General features: G+C 40.2%; 1 protein-coding gene across 1 annotated transcript in view; it reads left to right on the top strand.

The window, feature by feature from the left end:
- Positions 1-22,524, top strand: part of LOC131953120 (histone-lysine N-methyltransferase 2A) — a 31,781-nt gene that overhangs the window by 5,538 nt on the left and 3,719 nt on the right. The window contains exons 2-29 of the mRNA XM_059316148.1: positions 1,257-2,763; positions 3,386-3,652; positions 3,889-4,034; positions 4,151-4,189; positions 4,353-4,620; positions 4,731-5,048; positions 5,434-5,650; positions 5,738-5,842; positions 5,995-6,042; positions 6,165-6,403; positions 6,648-6,883; positions 7,001-7,111; positions 7,346-7,456; positions 7,679-7,885; positions 8,045-8,246; positions 8,422-8,535; positions 8,829-9,016; positions 9,646-10,543; positions 10,761-10,882; positions 11,161-11,271; positions 11,722-11,795; positions 11,951-12,084; positions 12,277-12,386; positions 12,477-12,614; positions 12,894-13,052; positions 13,408-13,525; positions 13,737-13,818; positions 13,954-22,250. Of these exons, the coding sequence (XP_059172131.1) occupies positions 1,257-2,763; positions 3,386-3,652; positions 3,889-4,034; positions 4,151-4,189; positions 4,353-4,620; positions 4,731-5,048; positions 5,434-5,650; positions 5,738-5,842; positions 5,995-6,042; positions 6,165-6,403; positions 6,648-6,883; positions 7,001-7,111; positions 7,346-7,456; positions 7,679-7,885; positions 8,045-8,246; positions 8,422-8,535; positions 8,829-9,016; positions 9,646-10,543; positions 10,761-10,882; positions 11,161-11,271; positions 11,722-11,795; positions 11,951-12,084; positions 12,277-12,386; positions 12,477-12,614; positions 12,894-13,052; positions 13,408-13,525; positions 13,737-13,818; positions 13,954-22,250 (14,566 nt within the window). The remainder of the gene's footprint in view (positions 1-1,256; positions 2,764-3,385; positions 3,653-3,888; positions 4,035-4,150; positions 4,190-4,352; positions 4,621-4,730; positions 5,049-5,433; positions 5,651-5,737; positions 5,843-5,994; positions 6,043-6,164; positions 6,404-6,647; positions 6,884-7,000; positions 7,112-7,345; positions 7,457-7,678; positions 7,886-8,044; positions 8,247-8,421; positions 8,536-8,828; positions 9,017-9,645; positions 10,544-10,760; positions 10,883-11,160; positions 11,272-11,721; positions 11,796-11,950; positions 12,085-12,276; positions 12,387-12,476; positions 12,615-12,893; positions 13,053-13,407; positions 13,526-13,736; positions 13,819-13,953; positions 22,251-22,524) is intronic.

Here is a 22,524-nt window from a genome sequence, read left to right as displayed (position 1 = left end):
ATTGTAATCTAGACAAATTTTATGGTTAGAAATTAGGGTTAGGCGTATGGTAGAACTAGGGTCGGGGTTAGGGTTAGCATTGACATTAGCCAGCAATGTGTGTATTTAGTTGACTACCAGTAACCTAACAGCCCTTTTTAAAAGAAGATTCTATTATCGGACACTGTTATGAAAATTCTCCCTTTTTTAATATAGGTTTAGGCCTATTTATTGGCTATTATTTTGGACGATGTCAATAAAATACACTAAGCAGGTAATGAAGCAAGTCTAGTAGGCTGTTATTATAAAAATCCAGTAGGTTAATGTTAAGCCTAAGTAGTCTAGAGACAAGTGTTAATTGTATTGTCATTTAATTTGCAATTTGAGTTTATGAAAGTAAAAGTGTCATTGTCTGTGAAAAAAAAAGGGCACTTTATATTCTATAGGCATCTAGGCTAAAAAAAATCACAATTTAGGCTGATATTAATGATTACAAACTCAAACCTAACCCTTGATACTAGAACAATAATTCAAATCATTGTTATCACTGTATATTGTATATCATTAACTGCCATATGGATGTAGGCATTACTAGCATAATTTAGTTGGACTAAATGGAGCTAAATCACATGCATGTGCCAGATAAGTAGGCCTATTTTATTTTTGGTAGTTAAGTATTAGTTCAGGTACCTGAATAAAGTAGCTTTAAAAAAAAATTATGGTACAGTTTGAATCTCAAGGTTTAAGGTTAATTAAAATGGAGTATTTACTAAAGCTAGTTTTGTTCTTGTCTTGCTCTAGACAGGTACTGTTAACTTAATAACTTGGCCGTGTGCAAATAATTTTGTAACTAGCATCAAAGTTAGTATTAATCACTTAACTTATTCCAATCTCTCTCAATGTTATTTCAGGCTTTAATGTTTTATTGATACAAAGTTTTTGTGGTTTACATTTTTCCATGAGACATGCATACACAGCCATTGAGGTTCTTTCAATATTATAGTTCATTTAGACCCAAGCCATCAAATTGATCCCTGTTTTTTTTTTCCCAAACATTTACTCTAAAATCTATTGATCTTGGATGTAATGTAACAACATAAACCAGTTCAATTAAGACACTCTTCTTAGTGAGCTATTATTTGCAGTTCTAGAACTGAACACGTTATCTGGAATTTAATGATGAATTTGAATATCTTGTTATATTAGAATTTGTAAGAGTAATGTTTCTGGCAATATCAAGTAGATGATAATGTTTTTCCACTTTTCTTCTATTTTAGGATGATATTGAATTTGAAGGTTTTACCTCCAATGAAATAAGAGTAGCAGAACAAAGTCTCCAGCATGCAATTAAAAAGGAGAAGGAATATTTAGAACAACAGGCAGAAGAGCAGAAAGTTCGGTTTGAGCGTTCTAGGGCAACACTGGTCAGCCTAGCTGCATCAGGGGTTGAGCTGCCTAAACCAGCTTTTTCTAAATTCAAGAAAACATACAAAGCAATTGTTGATACTGGACTTGTTGTGGACTCGAGTGCTAAGTTAAAACCAACTTTACTACAAGAAGTGACAGCAGTGAAACAGTTATTCCATAAACAAAACGGTGAAACAACCCATCCTAATAAGCCAAGCGAAACACATGTCAAGTTAAAGAAACCAGATGAGCCTACTGTATTCCGTAGCCCAGTAGGCAGACCAAGGAAATTCAACAAACCATCAAATGAGTTCACAAATGGATTTGAAAACATTCATGGGGCCCCCTATGTATTCGGGACTAAGCCAGTGTCAAAATATGCATCGGCGGCTAAACAGATCCTGGCTCGTGCTACCAAAAAACTCTTACAAGTGCCTACTCACAAAGTTGGGAAGTTTGTACTTCCCACAGTAAGCTCGAGGTCCTCTAGAGTCATTAAACCCAACAAAAGATTCCTAGAGGATGACAGTATTAATGAACTAGTTACCAAACAACCCAAGCTAAGCCCTACCATGCCAACCCCACCGTCCACATCCCTTTTTGGAATGGGTATCAGCGAGACAAATACTTTTTCTCCATTCCAGTCACATGGGCTTACCCTTTCTCCTTTCAACATGAACCGGGAGAAAGGCTTCCCAGCATTTTCTGCTGCTCCCCAGCCTAGCGGAACCTCCAGCTTTACAGATGGGCTGGCAAACCAAAAACCTTTAGGGTCGCTTGACCAGCCCCTGATTGTAGAGGGCAAGCGTCCTCGTAAGCCAAGCTTAATCATGAGGATGAAACTAGTTGAAGACGATCCCGAGGATGAAATCAGACTTCAGCAACAACTCTCAGATGCTATCACACCAGCCAAATCAATTGTAGACAAAATAAAACCTGAACCAGTACCTCCTTTGGACCCGACTACAAGTTACAGCAGTCGGGTAACTAAGAGCTTAATTGCCCCTGCCAAGTTGTTCACAGACCCCACATCGCTGACTAAGTCTTTCAGGCACAAACTGGGGGTACCACAGCCATCCAAAAACACTGTTGTGATTCGCCAACCAAAACTTCAGCTTAACAGGACTGCCCTGAACCGTTCCAAGGCTGCCTTAGCAAGGTCCCTTAAAGCTCAGTTGAAAAGGGAGGCTAAATTAGAGAGAAAGAAAAGAAACTCTGAGACCAAATTAGGAGTGTTATCTTCAGCCCATTCCCCTAGCTCAACATTAAATCAGCTCTCGCCGTTCTCTAAATTGGTTGGTGACTCTGCCATAGAAAAACAAAAATCTGGATTATTTGAGGGTATAGAAGGAGGGTCATTTTCTCCTGGAAGCTTTAGTAAGTATTTGTATTTACACTAAATTTTACTTGTCGTGTTTTACATTTATCTTGGTTATGTAATGTAAAAATTAAAAAGTTCCCTATTTCTGACGATCTATACTACATCTGTTTCTTGACCACAGCATATGAAGGGATGGCGTGGTCTACTATGCTGCATGTACTTTTCCTAACATGAGTTAACTCTCCGCTGCATTTACTTTCCCTACCATGAGTTAACTCCCCACTTTTCCTAACATGAGTTAGCTAATTAGAAAGGCTTGAGTCCAAGATCCGAACTTGAGACTTTCATGTTTGCAGTTGAACATTCTTCCTTCCGACCATGCAGTTCCATGGTGCTTGATATAACTTTTCTTTTGTTTAACAGCAAAGATTTTAAATCCCTACCTCAGTTTAAAATGTGTACAGACTAAAAAATACATTTTGTGAAATGTTGCCATATTTTTTTTTCCTATTATCATTACCTACCTTAAAAGTAATACTGGGGGTTAAATAATGGATGAAATTCTGCATTTTCTATCATTTCTAATAGAACCAATTTTTCTAATTTCATGTTTACTTGTTTATCTTTATGAAACATTTGAGACAATCATATCAGTAAATTTTTAATTTATTCTGATAGCTAGTCCACCTGCAACTCCAAGCACCTTACAGAAACCAAACTGTGAAGAAAAGTTTGAAGATTATCATGCATCCACCATCAATGACAAAGACCTGCTTAAACCCTATATTGGTGGGACAAAGTCCAGATGTGTAGTCTGCTCTGATGTGTGTTTTGTGAAGAAGAATCGCAAACTACCAGTTGTACCATTTTGTAAACGTTGTCGGAGTAACTATTTCTTAAAGAATTTGATCACTCAAAGTAAGATGACCATATGTCGAAAAGGAGGTAATTGTATAGCTTTTATACTCAGTATTTGGTGTTGTAGATATTGGCTTGCTCATGTTTTGAACTTTCGGTAATGTAATGTTTCCAAAACTGCGATGCTGTAACTGCTGATTTCTGTTGTCCATAATTTTAATGTTGTCTGAGTCCATGTATTTTGGTTCTATTAAGTAATTTGTTGTATTTCACATCTCTGGTATTTTCTAATAAATAGCATACCACACAAATACATTTTACAGGTCGCTGTGTAATACACTACATGGAAAGGAATTGCCCAGACTGTAGGTTTATGAAGTTCAGGGCTGTTGTCTTTAAGTGCAAACAGCTAGGCTTAGTCAAAGAGAAATTTCTTTACTATGGGGATAAGCCTTCTCAACCCAGTCAAGTAAGTCTGTTATTCTTTACAAACTAGCTTTACTGTTGTCCATCAGAAACAAAGCATTCTAGTGCTATAGTTTGCTTTCTGAAACAATCGAAATAACCTCTTACTTATTTTTACAGAAAGAAACTCATGCTGTGGATCAGAAGGATGAAATTAAGGTTTGTACTTATTTATTATTACTAAAATTTTACAATATAAATTTTTGTACAGTGTGATGCATTTTATTTTGTTCTGAATGTGTGATACATTTCTTCTGATAATGATTTACAAGCTGAGTATAAATACTAGAATAAACTAATATACCTATTCAAAACAAAACAGCTGGAGCCAGTGACACCTTCAAAGAAACAAAGACACAAAAGTGAAGAAATTGTGCCATCAGAGAAACGCAGGAGACATAAAAGTTCAGAAGTCTCCTCCACCAGTGCCTCTACCCCCGTGAGACAGAAGCACAAAAGTGGAGACAAAATGCCTGACTCGAGTCTCAGGAGACCTTCCAAAACATTCAGCCAGAGTAAAGAGTTTATAAATGCCAACAACCTTGATCAGCCCCTATCTGTAGATGTTGGCCAAGATGCTGAACCACTAAGTAAGGTTTTTATTTTTACATTTAAAAATCAGGCTGGTTTTTTAAAATAATGCATTTTAATGTCTAAAATCTAATTTTAAGTTAAAAATGTTTTAAAATTTCTTTTGTAGGTCTTTCACCCCCACAAACCATTTCCTCCACAAAATCATCCCCCGGTAAAGGCTCAAAGAAAACTGGTGCAGGTCACAATGACAGTGATAGAGCCTCTGACGATGATGATGACGACGACAAAGAAGGCAACCGGCCGAGGGGCGTTTCCAGAGGTCCACGTATCAAGCATGTATGTAGAAGGGCAGCAATGGTGTTCCCACAACAGAGAGCTACATTCCCTGAGGAGCCTCCAGCAAGAAAAACTTTGACCCTTAGTGCACTTCCTAATGAGGAGAAGCAGCAGTTATGGGCTAAAAGTAAACAAGAAGTAGTTGAGGGTAAGAATGAGGATGAAGATAGGGTTTACAATCTAGGATATTAGAAAGTACTGTAGATATGGGGAAGGGTTTAAATCCTGAAATTTTTTAAAGCACTGACACAATCTATCAAACTACATCAAACTACAAAAAATAATTACAACACAATTGTCAAATGGGTCTGGTTTTAAATGCAGTTGACTACATTTTTTATGATTGCAGTTGATTAAATTTTTATTTACTGTTGGTTTAAGTTAAATATGTTAACATGGTCAGAGCTGAAATATTGAGGTATTTTTTCTCAAGTTGTAATATTAATTTGTTTTGATTCCAAATAACTGATTTGGTATTCAGTTGTTACCAATGAATATAGATGATATAAATTGTTCTTAATTTTTAAACTTAGATTCCTCAAGTGAAGAGAGTAATGATGGCAAGCCTGTGATTAGACCACCCGTTGTCAAATCACCAGAAAAAAAACTTGCGTCTCCTAGAGATGAAAAGACAGATATAAAAAAAGAGACAAAATCATCTGGCAACTTTAAGGAAACGGACACACAAGTTCAAGGGCCTTGCAAGTCATCTAAGTTGTTATCTTTAGCACGAAAAGTGAGGAAACGAAGGTAATAAACAATTAAGAATGGATTTATTAATCTGGGTTGCGAAATATTTGCAAGTGATAAGTTACTTATGTTAAACTTCTTTTTCAGCCATCATTTGGATTTCAAAAGTAAAATAAAAAAAATTAGGAGAATTCGATGCCGTGAATGTAAGGGCTGCAAAACACCAGAATGTGGCGTTTGCTACTTTTGCAGGTATTTTTTTTTCCAATGATTTGTTCAAAACTTTTTGGATTAGATTAATTATACCGTGAGTGTTGTGTACTTTTTTGTTTTGTTTAAATTTTTTTCCAAGTTTTTAAGACGTGTATATTTTAAAGAATGCATTTTTTTAATCACTTAAACAGAGACAAGCCAAAATTTGGAGGGCGTGGCAAGATGAGGAAAGGCTGCATGTATGTGTTGTTTCTCCTATGTTAAGCATGTCTTTTTTAAATAGCTGTATTATATCTAGTTTTTAAAATCTTTGACTTCAGAAATGATTACATGTGTACATTTTTTTGTTGTTGTTACCCAGTCATTCAGTTTGTCTGTACCCCAAAATACCAAGAAGAGCCATAGATGCATTCATAGAGCCCAAAAGTCCAGTGAAAACATATCGCAGGGATGATGATGACAACAGTGGTGATTATCGTCCTACTGGTCAAAGCTCATCAGTCATTGGTTCAGGTGGGCCCACCACCAGGTTTCAGGAGAAGAAGTCAAACAGCCACAGGAAAGTAGATGGAGGTGGAGAAGGTGCCAAAGATGCAATAGGTATACCAAATTTGACATGTTTTCTTCATGTGTGCCTACATGTTTTGTTGCAGCTTGATTTAATTGTATCTGTAATGTACTCCTTAGCGTATTTTTTTTAAAGTAATATTTTTCTCTCTGAGAAAACAAATTATTCTGTAGATATATCTGCTGTTTCAGTTTGAACTGAAAAAAATTGTTTTATCTGTAGTTTTTTCACTTAAACCTTTTCTGTACAATAATGTATGTATTTTGTTTCCCTTAGAGAATTCAGGTAATGAAGATGTTTCTGGCATGACAAACAAAGAAATGAAAGAACAGAATTACCGTGGTCTAGATATGGATGGTTCAGCAATAACAAAGAGAAAGTACACAAAATCTAAAAATGGCCCAGCAGTAGAGGCAACCATCCAGATGGCACTGACAGAAGTCAGGAACCCATTCATGAACAGACTTGGGGAACCTTATCACAGCAAAATTGGATTTAAGAGAAAAGAAAAAGTAAGAGCTGGATTTTTGTCTTGAAAAAAATATTTTGTTTCCACAGAGTTTGGTGGGCTGTCTCTGTTGTCAGTATTACAGCTGTTTTTCTACAACTTGTTTTTTGTTTTTTTATAGATGGCTCTGTCACAGAAGCAAACATGGTCAGACCTGAAACCTATTGAGAATGAAACAGCTTATTGTTTTGATGTTCCTCTCAAAACACATTTGATAAAGGCTGACTACAAGGTACATATTACTATTTTCTTTTAAGCCATCTCTAATTTTGCCAAATGTTATTAATTTACATCAAAACAATATTTCATCAAGGAATGCATAAATGTTTTTTTAAGTCTAAAGAAATGCAGTGGGGATTGAAACATAGAGGGTCGTAAGAGGTTAAGGGTACCAAGCAATAGGAAGGGAAGCCATCAGTTTTTATATTGTGTGAAATAACTAACATTGTTCCAATAATTTATCCAGGAAAACTATGATATCGACACAGCCTGGTCTCATGGATTTGCACTGACCATGACTGGACCAAGCTGCATCAGAACATTGTGTTATTTGTGTGGCTCATCTGGAAAACAAGAGGTGAACATTTAACTGTCATTACACAATATGTGTCATTTTAGTGATGGCTGCATATTTTCAAAAACTTACTGACCAGTTGATCTTCTGTAAAAGTGTGCAGTGAATTCTGCTAGAGCTGTTCTCTTAATAGTTGAATTTTTATTTTCCAGTTGATCTTCTGTAAAGTTGTGCATAGAATTCTGTTAGAGCTGTTCTCTTAATGGTTGAATCTTTATTTTCCAGTTGATCTTCTGTATAGTGTGTTGCCAGTCCTACCACAGCTTCTGTCTTGAAGAAGAGGAGAGACCAGAGGAGTCAGACAGTGAAGATGGAGAGGACAACCTCTCTGATGACAACCACAACATTGGTGTTCGCAGCAGCATCATGTCCTGGTGTTGTCGTAAATGCCAGTTTTGCCACGTTTGTGGGCAGCAAAATGGGTTACTTAAGGTAAATTGACAATAAAAAACAAAAAGGTTTTATTTAACATAATTCACAAAAAATGTTAAATAAAATTTTTTTTTTCTCATTTAAATTAGTTAAAGAATGTGTAAGAAATGCTATTTGCATGGCAATATGTTGAACCAAATGTATATTTTATTCCTTTAGTGCCACCGGTGCAAAGATACTTACCACCCAGAGTGTTTGGGTCCAAATTACCCAACACGCCCCTCAAAGAAAAACATTTGGGTCTGTACCAAATGTGTACGCTGCAAAAGCTGTGGAGCAACAACACCAGGGGTTGGTACTAATGCCACCTGGACATACGACTTTTCTCTTTGTTATGAATGTGGAAAGCTCATGGACAAAGGTACTACTTAATTTCTTTAAATTAAAAAATATTTTTTGTAAAATTATCAATTTTATAGAAAACTAAGAAATAATTGCTTGTGTTTAATCCTACATTTAAAGATAGAAAATCTTATATTCATTGTTTTTTCTTGTAAAGTTTACCATATAAAATTCTAGTTTTTGAATTCTTTCAGGCAACTTCTGCCCGGTGTGCCACAAGTGTTATTCTGATGATGACTGGGAGTCCAAGATGGTCCAGTGTGCTATTTGTGAGAGCTGGGTGCATGCCAAGTGTGAGGAGTTAACTGGTGATTATTTTTCTAATACTTCTGTGTTAAACCATTGAAAAACTTGTTTTTACTTTATGGTGTTGTAGTAGTTTTTCAATAGGACTCTCTGTTTTTGTTAAAAGCAGTTGTCTTTTACAATGGAAATGATTTTAACAGAAAAAACTATGCTAATTTAAACTGTTGAATATCTATGATTTAGTGCTGAACATGTAATAGACCTAAAAATGTTCTGCTAAGCTTGTATTGTAAAAATTTATGTGTTAACTTGTTCATATCAGAGATATATAGACGGAGTTGTTTTTTGTCCCCAGATGAAATGTACCAGTTAGTTTCCTGTCTACCAGACGAAGTCCAGTTTACATGCCGAGTCTGCTCGACAGAGAAGCCAGCATACTGGGAAAAGGTGCTGAAAGTGGAGTTTTTCAATGGCTTGTACAATGTCTTGAATGCTTTGATGAGTTCTAAGTGTGCTCAAATGCTGCTAGAAGCTGGGCCTCCAGTAAGTATTCATTTCTGTAAAGGCTAACGTACGCTAATATTTTTTTAAATTTCAGGAATTATTGAATGGTATGTTTACGTTTTAGATAAAGTAACTTTTAGGGGAAAGTGATCAGATACATATCTTTGTGGCACTGTTTGTTCCCTCTAAGTGTTAGCTCAAAGACTGTTCCTGTAGCAGTCTTGTAGCAAACTATAACACGCTAGCTCAACAGTAGATAATTTGTTTCATGACTTCCAGGTCCCTAGCTTGATCGTGTACTGTGTGCTGATCTGGATGCTTGGTTTATCTTCCCTTTCCACAGGTAAACTTAGAACCCCTTCATCTTCTTGTATTAGAATATTTTGCCACCTGAATAAACATTGGCCCATTAGATGAGCTTAGAGGGAACAATAGTTTGCTATTTTTTAAAAACTCTTTACTGAAGTTGTTGGTTACTTTTGGTAACCGCTTTGAGACAACTTAGAACCTAAACAGCAAATCCTGCACAGTTTCTCAATGAGCAAATTAGAAAAAATCCATTTAAATTGTTTTTTTTTTTTTTGTGTGTGAGCACTAATTATTTAGAAATTAATAGGCATGCCTTGATTCATTGACACTGGACTGAGTTTTTATTTCCTTTGTTGCAGAGGGAGACCAAGAAATGTAAACAACTCAAGGAAAAGAATTCAGATGATTCCCAGATTTCTTGCAGTGAAGATGACATTTCAGCCAATGAAATGACTCCTTCTAAACATGTTTGTGATAGTTCAGCCAATGAAATGACTCCTTCTAAGAGTGCTTGTGATAGTTCAGCCAATGAAATGACTCCTAAAAGTATTTGTTGTTCTAGAAGTGGAGACAGTGGAGTAGAAGAATCAGATGGGCAAGTCACAGATGGATCAGTGGTCTCATCGTCCTCTGTTAGAGGAATTGATGAGAAGATCGTAGAAAAATGTGACTGTGCCGCTGGGCTGACCATTGGCAACAAAAACAATCAGAGTTCCAGCATTTGTGAACAGTCTTTCTGCGGCCGGGGCTCGGTGGTGAGCCACCTAAACAACAACCAAATATATTCTGATATTTCTGTGATACAGTCAGGAACACAGCCTGTGTGTGAAAAACATGGTAGTGAAGCCAGTCCTGTGGCTGGTGCCTATGGTCACATTAACAACACTCAAGTCATGGCGAATAACAAAACCAGCGCCACACCGCAGCTCAACCACTGTGATAGCGGACACGACACCACCCAGACACACGTGAAAGACGACACGCAGGGCCTACTGGCAGTGTTGGCGAACAATTTGTGCAATAACAAAAGTTGTAGTAGGATGAACATGACCAACAGCATGCTACTCACTTCCACATCGTTAAGAAAGGACTGTGATGTGCTAGACAAACAAGCGCCCAGTGTAGACTCCCCGGATAAATGTACGCTGGATAAAAACTCAAAGCCTTTTTTAGTGGAAACTAATTTAGATGCCAACAGTTCAATGATATCACCTGTTTTGACGTCAACAGAGTTAATACCATATACTGGAGTTTTGGGTAAGTTTTTTTTTTATATGCGTAACATAAAATACAACACCAAAAGTTGTTTTATGTTTGACATTCCAACACTAGCAAATAAACAAGAAAATATATTTTACTAAGCAAACAAAAATACCAAGATAGTAGTTAAAATGCAGAAATATAAATAAATTTTTTATATTAAACAAAAAAGCAATTACTGTAATATATTCTGATAAAAATGCTACTTGATTAGGCAATCAGTACCCATTAGACAGACAAGTGAGTATCTGGGAAACTCTGGACAGAAATGGTGAACACCCCAGAGACTTTTATGCCATCAAAGAGAAAATTGACTCTGGGATATACAAATCTGTAGTAAGTTAGCTTTCTCTCTCTCTCATTGATGTACCCGTTAAATTTCTTTATTTATTTTAAGTTTTCTTTCAGTTGAATATTTAAAATTTGTGAAGGTCTTCTATTCCCATGTATATTTTCAATAAAAAAAAGTTCTCATTCATTTCAGGAAAATTATAGTCAGCAATTAAGTTTTCGCCATAACTTAAAATAGTTTGCTAATACACATCACTCAAAAACACCTATCAGATAGTCATTCTTGACTTGGTTTACTATAGCCCTTGTTGTTGTTATGACAGGAAGAGTTCAGTGAAGATATGGTGCGAATCATTCAAGCTCTACTTTTTGAAAATGAACAGTACCCCACTAGAAAGAAACAAGCAACATCAGTCCGATCTATATTTATAAAGGTAATCTGCTTAATTTATGCCCTTACTTTCCCGTTTTTAAAACCTTTCCTAAACACATCAATGAGATCTGCTATTTCCAGAACATATATGTATATATATAAGTATAAATTGGTTTAAGTGTCTAAACACCAATTATCATTTTAAAGAAACCACTGCACGAAGAAGTGGACAAGCTGTCAGAATTATTTAATGTTATTTAGGGGGGAAAACAGCATTTTTGCAATTACTCTTAATTGTTTATTTCAAATTGACAAAAAGACTGAAATGTTTTCTTTAAATTTTGACATAGCATGCTTGAAAATTGGAAATAAGTGAAATTTAAGAAAATATTTTATTTTTAATTACTTAAGTCTCATGGATTAAAAGATTGAATCTCTCAGAACCTCTGAGGATGCATTTATTTTCTTCAGGCAGGAAAAGGTTATATTAATTATCCTAATTTCTTTACAGTTCATGGACAGATGCTTCCCTTGGTTCAATGTCAACACATGTAAACTATGGGAACACAATAGGCGCTTGCCAATGTATGTCAGCTTATATTCTGTTTAATTTATGTACTGTTACTTACATTCTAATCATGGAATACATATTAACCCATATTAATTGTTAGATTATTGACTGAATATTTTTATGGGAACGACGATGTTCACTGTTGAATGTGGCTTATGTTTTCTTATAGAGGAATGTTAAAAGATGCTGTGCTGCCTCCTACAATAGACCACACCTATGCCCAGTGGCTTGAAAGGAAAACCATTCCTATGTCACCCCAGCCATCACCATTTAAGAAAATCTGTAGCCCACAAAGACAAAGTGGTAATTATAAATCTTTCACCTAATAATTGCATGTGAAAAAATGGATTAGCTTTAATTTAAAGAAATATTTTTTAAATACATAAAAAATATTCCCATATGAAACTGTTGTTTTAGAATTGTATATTCACCAAATCAGGCATTATATATTAAACTGTGAATACACAACCTTACAAGTGTGTTTTCTCTTGTCAGATACTAACTCTCAAATAAGGAGAGCTGTTGGAGCAATGGAACATTTGCAGCATAGTGAAGACACAAGAATGTGTGTGCTGTGTTCTACTCTAGGGGATGACCTGCCTGATGTAAGTCATGCATGCTGGTATAAACAGTCTCCTTTTTTCTTTTTCTTTCCCTTAAATTACAATTATATTTATTATGACAAATTTTTTTAGCATGCTGGACGACTTTTGTATTGTGGACAAGATGATTGGATACACATAAATTGTGCTTTGTGGTCTGCTGAAGTTTTTGAAGCAGCAGATGGGTCTCTACAGAACGTGAATGAGGCTATAAGCAGAGGCAAAAAATTAGTATGTCATTTTTTTAAATACCTTAATCATTCTGATCCAGGCTATTAAACTTTAATAAATGTTTAAGTCCATCCATAATCTTTTATCTAAAATTTATAGTAAATTGGCTTTAATAACTCGCAAGTTTTATTTGTTTTCATTTCTTTTAAAGGCTCAACTTAATTATATTCTTAAACCAATAATGTTTAATTTAATAAAACTACTTTCAACATAGTTGTCTAATTAATCCTCTTATATGCCTTATTTAAAATTGGAATAATTTTACCAAACCCCCTACAGCGTTGTGACCTGTGCCAGCAAGCGGGAGCCACTGTTGGCTGCTGTGCCATCAACTGCAAGTCCAACTACCACTTCATGTGTGCTAGGGTCGACAGCTGTGTGTTCCAGGAAGATCAGACCATTTACTGCAAGCTCCATACATCCAGTGTCAACATGGGGGTAAGTTGAAGCTTTTAACATATTTTAAAAAAAAATGCCATTTTTAAAAGTGATGGTTTCATGTAGCAGTTGGAGTAGATTTCACCAGTTTCTGTGATCTCAGCATATGAAGGGATAGTGTGGTCAGCAGTATGTTCAGCCACCTTTACTTATCCTTTCTTGAGCCAGGTACCCATCAGTGCTGGGTGTACTCAGGTCAGCCCCTGACGTAAATTTGAGATCTTTGTGTTTGTGATCCAACGCTCTACTACCCAACCATGCGCCATCCCTTTTTACCTGACTTGCTGTCAAAAAAATGTTTATCCAACTTTATAAAAGTGATTTAAAAAACAAGCAAATTTTGGTGTGCTTTCAGCTGGTGACAGATGGCAACTTTGAAATCTTGAGGAGAGTGTGTGTGGATGTGGACAAAATTAGGGCCAAGTCAGCCTGGGGGAAGCCAGTGAACCCTGCTACACTAAATGTTATCATTGGTAGGTTATTGTGGGGGTTTTTTCTAAGAAAGACCTTTAGGTGATCATTTTTATCAACCATTTTTTAATATATTTATGTATTAGATTTTGTTAGTATAAAAGAAAGTCAACACTTGATTGCTAAGGCATCAAGGCATACAGTGTTTCAATAAGGTGTTGCCATTGTGTCACCAAAGAGTAAAATATGTATTATATTCCTATTCCATTTCAGGCTCATGTACAATAGAAAGTTTGGGCATCCTCAAGTCTTTTTTATCTGACAAGGAAGACTGTCTTTATCCTGTAGACTTTAGGTGACTACTTTGTTTTGTATCTTGCTAGGTACATAAGATCGTTATAAGAAATTGTTTTATTGCAGTTTTTTTTTTTACAAAAAAAAATCAATATTTTATCAATAATAAATTGTTTTTAAACAACTATTCTTGCAGCTGTGCCAGAATATATTGGAGCACACAAGATACCAGAAGACGCTGTGTGTACACTTGCCGCATTGTGGAAGTTAAGCCAGTTGAGCTGCCAGAGCTACACATTCAAGACATGAGGATAATCCATGACCAAAATCACCCAGAGTACCTTCCCCTGGAAAGTTTAAACCTTGAAAGTCTGGGTATCCCAAACTTCATGAAACCACTCAACAGGAACACTGCGCAGGTAGTGGCCCTGTCAGAGCTGACAGATGACATCATTTACACAGGCACTGATGAACCTGCTCTACCAAGTTATAATTCATCCGACCTCTTATGTCTTGGACATTACTCCTCTTTTCAAGCTTCACAGGATACCATATCCACTTTTGAACATTCACAACTCTCTGGATTAAACAGAGGTTCATTCATAAAGGAGCAAGCAAAAAAACTTGGCCCAAAACCTTTGGATTTATCTGGCCTATCACCCAGCACCCTGGCCCTGCTAAGTATCAAAGACCCATGTCATTATATCCCACCAGCCAAATATTCAAGAACAGACAAACCTTCCATTCCCCCTGTGGATGAAGAACTAGGCCTGGTCAAGATAGCTGAGCGATTAAACAGCGCTGCATCAAGCAAGCAACGTCAGACTTGCGCTGAAAGGCCTGTGCTCAGATCACCCCCGCTCATCCGAACTTCATTTGAACACTTTAAGTACACTCAACCACATTTGGCTGGGAGTAAATCTCTCTCGTCTTCACCTGTTGGTTTCAAAAGCCAGAGCAGACAAAGGTCTAATAGTGAGGAGAGGTACACAAGCCCTTTGTCCCCACTGGCTTCTCCCTACGCTTGTGTCAAAGTAAACATGGCGGCGTCCCCGCCCTTGTTGCCCCCGCGACAGCGATGCACTAGATCTGAGTCTCCGTTCACTGTAATTAAAAGCCAGGACGCTTTCGGCAGATCTGCGTCATTGTCACCGTCATTGTGTGGTATGCCAGATGTACAGTCAGACGCATCAGGGGACTTGACTAGTGTTGGAACCCAGACCATCACTGAGGTGATTGATGAAGAGGATCCTATCGGGGACGGTGTGGAGAAAGGAAACTTGGAAGAAGATCCTATTGTGAACAGTGGGGAGAAAGGAAACTTGGAAATATTTAGTGATGGTGATGAGGAACTGAGCGAAGAAAAAATTCAGTCTATTCTTGAAACTGTTCCATCAGAGGTCCTTCAGGGTAGTGATGTCAAGGTCGTTGTCCTGGCAACGGATGAGGCAAATCTCTCAGAGGAAGAAATCATGAAAATTACCCTCTCTGTTATTGGAGAATCAGGGGAGGCTACTAGCAACATTGAGGGGGAAGAATCAGGGGAGGTAACCTCAAACATGGAAGGTGTTGAATCTGTTGATTGTAAGGATGAAGACGAGGCAAATGAAAGCTGCCCTAGTCAGGAGGATGAAGGCATCAGCGGAGACGATGAATGCCAGAACAACACAGGTGGTGAGAGTAATGAGGTGAGAACTGTTCCGGACAGAAGGTCAACGACCTCTAGCAGCCCTGGGAGTTCCTGTAACAGGGGTGGGACTGAGGACGGTAGCGGGGATGAGGATGAGAAGAATCCTTGCAAGAACAGAGAGAAAAAAGTCTTGGCAGACTTCAGTGGTGAGGAGAAGAAATCTGAAGATGAAGCGGCGCAACAGGAGAAGAAAAATGAAGATGAAACTGATGGGGAGGTGTCATTAGAAGATCCGTTGTTGAATGAGGCGGAAGATTCTATCACCACAATTACCAAGAACAGTGAGTCAGGTTTTGTTCCAGTAAAGAAAGTGAATGATGAAAATGTTGTAGATCTGACTGAAACACCTAGAGGTGATATATCAGGTGAGACACAGTCACAGAGTGTAGAGACACTGGACAGAGATGTAGATGAAGATTCTGATGTCCAAATCATTGATTTATCAGACTCTGAGAAAGTTCAAAGGTCAGAGTCTGACCGTAACTCTGTTGCCTGTCAGCCGGATGGTGTTAAAACAAGGGGCAGCGCCAAGACAGCGGTCACCCTGCCCCATGGCGAACATGCAGATTCACCTGCCTCGCATGAAAACTTACTTTGTGGCCAGGCAGAAACAGTGAAAAAATCAGGCACGCAGGACACGACAGATGAAGAGAGTGATTTTCTACTGCTGGATGACTTGAGCGTAAGTGAAACTAATGAGGAAGGGAGTCCAAGGAACACAGTAGAGCCTCTCAGCCCTAATAGTAAACCAGTAGTCACTGAACTTAATCAGCTAACTGAAGGTGTTGAGGAAAGGGTTGGTAACTTGAGTAACATAACAGAAACAGAGATCGGCTCAAGCTCTGGTACCCCACAGCTCAAGGAAAGCTGTCAGCCTGCTGGCCCACCCTGCCAGAAGAAACTGCTGGTCAATGTGAAAAGAATGAGTGAAGAGGAGATCAAAATCCTGCTGTCTCCTGGAGGGTTGGAGAAACCTGGGGCTGAGGAGGTGCCCTGTGGGGGTGATGTTCATGATAGGACAGACCTAGCTGTAGACAGCAGTGACAACAGGCTTGATACAGCATCCAGTGAGGTGAGAGATGTCAGTAACTATAAATCTAAACTGAGAAGGCATGATAAGAAAGAAACACAAAACATTGAAGTGAAGCCTGAATTGAAACTGGAAGATGATAAAGATGTCACGATTGTAGAGGAGCCAAAAGAAAAAAAGATGGTGGATGAAGTTAAAGAAGAAAAACCTCTGGAACAGGCTGAAATGATTGCAACTAAAGAGGAAGTGACAGTTGTCGAGGATGATGTAGACTCACTGGGTGAGGAGGTGGATAAACCAATACAAAGACTTGTGGATAGTTCTCCACACTCAGACCAAAGTAATATACATGAGAAAATAGTCAAGAAAATAAAGGCTGAGAGTTTAGCAAGAAGCACCCCAGGTGAGGAGGGGCCATTCAAGTGTCCCACGTGCAAGAGGCTGTACAGGACTAAAGTGAGCTACGACTCGCACGTCCGTGACTGTGACTTTGAGGTCAGCACCAGCGATGAAGACGAGAAGCCCACAGAGCCCAGGCAGTCCAGGAGACTGGACAGGCAGGGTCACAGTGGTGGTGATAAATCCTTGCCTCCTTCCACTCCCCCCTTGAATGTCCCGCTGAGCATTATCATCAGTGATGAGTACAAAGATGACAAGCTTTCCCCCTCAAGCAGGGACCTCTCTGATGACTGCAGCAGTGTCCAGAGTCAGGACTCCAGGCGCTCGTCGCTCAGAAAAAGCACGGTGACTCAAAGAAATGCTGCTCCTGCCCATTTAGCTAAAGTGAGAAGAAGAGACTCCAAATCTACATTGTCCCCAGACAGCTCAACTTGCTCTTCATTGCTTTCACCTAAATCATACCCCAGACAAGATAAGCCTTCGCCTAAGGAAACAATGCTGGAAGCAGTTGGTTTAGTCAGCAGGCGCTCTTTAGAACTGTCCCCTCAATCAGACCCCGAAACAGTGAGTCCAGTTAAACTTCAGCCCAGGATTTCTCCATCATCTATGGACGAAGCCCCCAAGCGAGAGAAAAAAAGCCCAGCTCAAGCAGGAAGTAGGCCAAGCATCATGGCTGGGGGTCTACCCAAGCCAGGCTCAGCTACACAGAAGAGCATAGCCATCACCTACAACCCAGTAGTCCTACAGGAGGTCAGGATGAGGTCTAACAAACCTAAACGGCCGAGGCTGAAGAGGATCTGGTGGGTGGAGGCCGAAGAAGCCACTGATGAAGAGAAGGATGAAATGTTGGATAAAGAGGACGATGACAGTGGTGATGACACCGGTGTTGCATGCAGGACCAGGCAGAGAGTGTCGCTAGAGAACAAGACCCCAGACCACAAGACCTCAGACCACAGGAAACCTTCCAGATCATGCAGTGAAAATTCCCTCACAAAGGAAGATACTGAAGAACCTCTGCAAGTTTCCCCTTCAGTAGGTAGAAGGTCCAAGTCTTTGGCCAAAACTCCTGACAGTAAACCAGAACAAATGAATTCCCCTGAAGAGCAGCTGGAAAATTTTAATGTAAGAAGGCTTAGAAACTCTCGTGTTGTTGTGTGTGGTAGAGTAAATGATGATAAACCTGCAGACAATGATCAGAGTGAGCAGTCTCAGCATGTAGGCCAGGCTGGGGAAGATGAGAACCTCTTGTCACCCCAGGGAGAAGTTAGAGGACAAGGGGATGTCACCCACAAGTCAGTCAACAGCCAGGAGGTGGAACTAACACAAGGGACTAGTACACACATTGAAACAGTTGATGATACAATCACAGTTGATGTCAACAAAGAAGAAAAAAGTGAATCAACACAAAGGCAGGTTCTTGAAGGAGAAATTTGTGAATCAGCTGATTTACAACCTTCTCAAGAAGAAAGTAGCGAATTATCCCAAAAACAAGCTTGTAATGAAGAAAGTACTGAACTATCCCATATAGATCTACAAAATCACATTGAAGAAAGCAATGAAATCTCTCAAACACAGGCTCACAATGAAGAAAGTAGAGAAATATCCCAAACAGACATTCACAGTAAAATAAATGAAGTTTCTCATGTACCGACTACTAACAAAGATGACCTTGATAACTCCACCAATGAACCAGCTGTTGAAGAAGATTGTGGTACTACCACTACCAAGCAAGATATTAAAGAAGCTGCTAACAATGTCCAGGGTGACAGTGAAGACAGCAATGAAGTCAGTCACTTAGAGACTTTCAATGAAGAAAGTGCTGAAGCCTCCCACTTACAGACCACTGTTGCGGAGGGAGTAGAAGCTGACGATGTACTAGATCGGAGCTGTGAATCTCTAGACCTGTCTCACGAGGAGAATGCTGACGAGAAGTTCACCTCACCCCTCAGGAGGAGTAGGAGACCCCCCAGCAAAACTGCCAAGCTGAGCGAGTATTTGGCGGAGCTGAAAAAGGAGGAGGTGCAGAAGAGAGAAGAGGTGCAACAGGTCAGACGTCGAGGGCGAGGGAGGGGGAGTTTGATGCCTCAGGTGTCTGGTACCCGAAGAGGAAGAGGTAGACCTAGAACCAGGCCACTCATACCCCCTGCTGAACCCGTACAAAAGCCTTTTTCATGTAGTCAGGTTGGTCGAAAAAGAGGAAGAAAGCCGTTGAACAGGCCAATGAATTTTCAGACTAACGTTGGTCACAAGGATGATCCAATACAAGTTGAAGAGGTGGAACCATGTGATGAATATGGAAGTAACTTTATAGATCTGACAGAGGAAGTTAAAAATGAACAAAAAACAGCAGAAAGTAAAACGGTGGATGGAAATAATCTTGGCAGTGACGCTTTACATTGCATTGATCTGACTTTAGACAATGGCGACAATGCACAAACCAGCTCATCTGACTCTAAAGGAGACAGCAGCAATTCACAAGAGAACGGACAAGGTTCAACAAGTGTAACAACAAGCTCAGATGTGTCCTCCACTTCATCGTCTGCTGGCCGTGGTGATTTATCTGTCAAAGATGATGACGCTGGGGAAGCCCCACCACTGGTTAAAACTTTGGCGGATGCGTTGAAAACCGGTGGTCAGAAACTCCGAATCATAATCAGGTCACCGAATGTTGTTGCTGCGCAGAAGATTGGCGAGCTGATCAAGAAAACTGCCATGTCCATCAACTCTCAAGCATCTGAAATCATTGTCACCACAGCCGACCCAGCCAAAGATGATTCTTCAAGTAAAGATGATGAAAAAAGTGAAGTGGTACCACCAGAGAATACATCAGCTGATCCGCAGGATGGTTCAGATGGTTTAAAAAGTAGGGACGAAACGCCATTAGTTTCAAGGTCAGTGACCCCAGACTCTATCTCAGCAGCGTATGATATCCAGAGCGATGATTTCAGTTCCGAGACATCCAATGATGTTGATGACTACCCAGCCAGTGCCCAGGAGACAGACAGCTCATCTGTGAGCAAGAATCAGGTCCCCGCAACAGATCAGCCTGCTAAAAAATCCCAACAGGAAGAAGACGACGATGATGATGTGGTTATTGTAAAAGCAGTGGGGCTTCAGACGCCAGATAAAAACATGTCCCTGAGTGCGCCAGAGACAACCTCAGCCGCTAAAGCTCGGGAAGTGCCCGTGTCTTCTCCATCAAATCTGAAATTTGCTTTGCCGAGGATATCAGACTCCAACAGTACCCATTCCATGTCCACACTGTTCAAGTACATGAACCCAACCACACAGCAGAACATTCTGCCAGCAACTTTTGCACCTGAGCATAGACAAACTAGTCATTTTACATCCCAGACAATGACCCTGAGCCCCACAGGGCAGACTGTGAATCAGATAATGAACATCCCACACAGCCAGCTGTCTCCTCCTAGGAATAATCTTGTCTTGTCTGAAGTCTCCCCTGGTCATTACATTATTCAGAGAACATCAAACCCCAGGACAGACTTGCTTCATCCACAAGACATGGGGCAACAAGGGCTAATGCTTCAAAACCCAGCCAACCAACCTGGTATGATTTTACAAAATCCTGGCCAACCAGGAATTATTTTTCAAAATCCTGGCCAGCCCATGCAAGGCACCAATCAGTCTGTCTTGTTTGGTGGCAGCGGTACATCCGGACTGATGCTACAGCAGGGTAACCCAACCATTCTACAAGGACAGGCACCACTGTTGCAGGGAGGGGCCCAGGCTGGTCTTTCTTTTATTTCACTAAATCCTAACAACCCAATGGCATCAACGATCATATCCCCTCTCCAGCCACTTCAGTCCCACATCAGTCCCCCGTCTCTCCTTCAGACCAACATGGGACTGGCTCCCATCATGCAGGCTGTCACCCTCTCAGCCACCCAGCCCTTAGTGCTCGGACAATCCTTCCTCACCCAGAGTGGCATGTTTCTACCCCAGCTGGCCACTCAAACCATGGTGGCTCAGCAAACTGGACACATGGACTTGGTCAGACAGCCGCCTCCCACCAGACCCTCATCCATCATCATTGATCCCCATGCTCATATGCTCTCCTCCAACTTGAACCAATCTCTTCTCAAGACCACCTTACAGCCGAACCATTCAGTCAACAGGTTCAGCTTACCCACCTCCACGCCAGCCCCCAACCCAGAGGTCTGTATAACCCAGCCCAGCAGCGTAGCCACAGCCAAGTCGGTGGCGTCTATCCTTGCAGCGCCATCTGCCTTGGCCACAAATGAAACATTTTCCTCAACGCAGCTCTCCCTGGCCACTCAGAACAAACCCAGTGCAGTCCTGGCTCCTCGTGTTGAATGTTCCGCCGCACAGGTCAACTACATGGGCACGCTTGACCTGAGCTCCTCCAGCTTCCAGTCTGCTGTTAAAGACCAGCCATTCAGTCACGACGCGTCTCAAACGATTCTTGGTTTAGTACAGAGGGCTTTGAAGAACAAAGGCCAAGAACAGATACCCGGGGTGGAAGTCAAGTCCGCAATTACCAACACACCCCAGGGCCCTAAGAAAGTTTTACGGGTTTTTATTAACGAGGAGATACTTCCTAATAACAATCAGTTTAAACCTCCTACCTCTGTTGCTAGTGTTACCCAAGACAGCACATCCTCGAGCACTGAGTACCCTCCAACGTCACAATGCCCCTCAACTTCACAGGCTAACCTGGAGCCACAGTGGACCAAAATTTTGCCCACGCAAAGCGGCCCACAAAAACAAGAGGATCAAATAAAACCTCAGGAAGCCAATTTGTGGTCGGGCACGAACACGGGCTACATCTCAATACCCATCTCCACAGGCAACAAACCACAGACAAAGTCACCTTTTCGACGTGCACTTAAACCATCCCTACCTCTACAGAATTTTAAAAGGAAACTCAGTTCCAACTCACTAGACGATGCCCCTCCAGCCAAATGTCCGATATACGACAAGACAATGAAGAGTGATGGGACGTATTCCTGCACCCTGCAGCAAGTTGTTGGCCGAAGCATTGTCCCACAGAGTGACTCTGTCACTACAGTCAGTGAAATAAAAGCACTTCTGTCCAACAAGCCAGTGGATGTGAGGAGTGAAACTGTTGTACCATGTGAAGGCTCCAACAGTGAACGCCCGACTCACCACATAGCCCAGCAGGAACAGCATCCCTTGAGCTCACCACACAAGAGGGCTAGCTTCCCTGCCACATCCCAGAAGGGTCAGAGTTCATCACAGGCCATCAAGGGCAGGGCTAGGAAGCAGATAATGAAGAAATCTTCACTGATGAGTGAACCCCAGGGATTTGGCTTTAAACCTCCTCAGGTGGAGATGAGAAAGAAGGCAGCTGGTCCCCGAAGGTTAAAAACAGGTATGTTATCATTACTGTAGTTAGGAATGAACAGTTACTTTCCAGATTAGAAATCCTGTAAGAAACCAGTTTTCTATTTTGTTCTTGTGTGTTTTTGCAATTAAAGGGAAACTTTATATAACTGGTAATGTGTATCTTATTATCAGACCTTATTGTTCACCTGTTTCTGTGACCTATGCCCTGCTCTATGACTAGCCGGCACTTTCCCTAATGGGCTGGTAGGCTCATGGAAGTCTTGCAGACTTGTGCCCTTGAACTGTCGGCCCAGTGACCA

The sequence above is a fragment of the Physella acuta genome, unplaced genomic scaffold (genome assembly GCF_028476545.2).
Source record: "Physella acuta isolate Inbredline_101_S28 unplaced genomic scaffold, ASM2847654v3 ptg000910l, whole genome shotgun sequence".
Taxonomy (NCBI): domain Eukaryota; kingdom Metazoa; phylum Mollusca; class Gastropoda; family Physidae; genus Physella; species Physella acuta.
The sequence above is the reverse complement of the archived record's forward strand: the minus strand, read 5'-3'. Positions and strand labels throughout refer to the sequence as shown.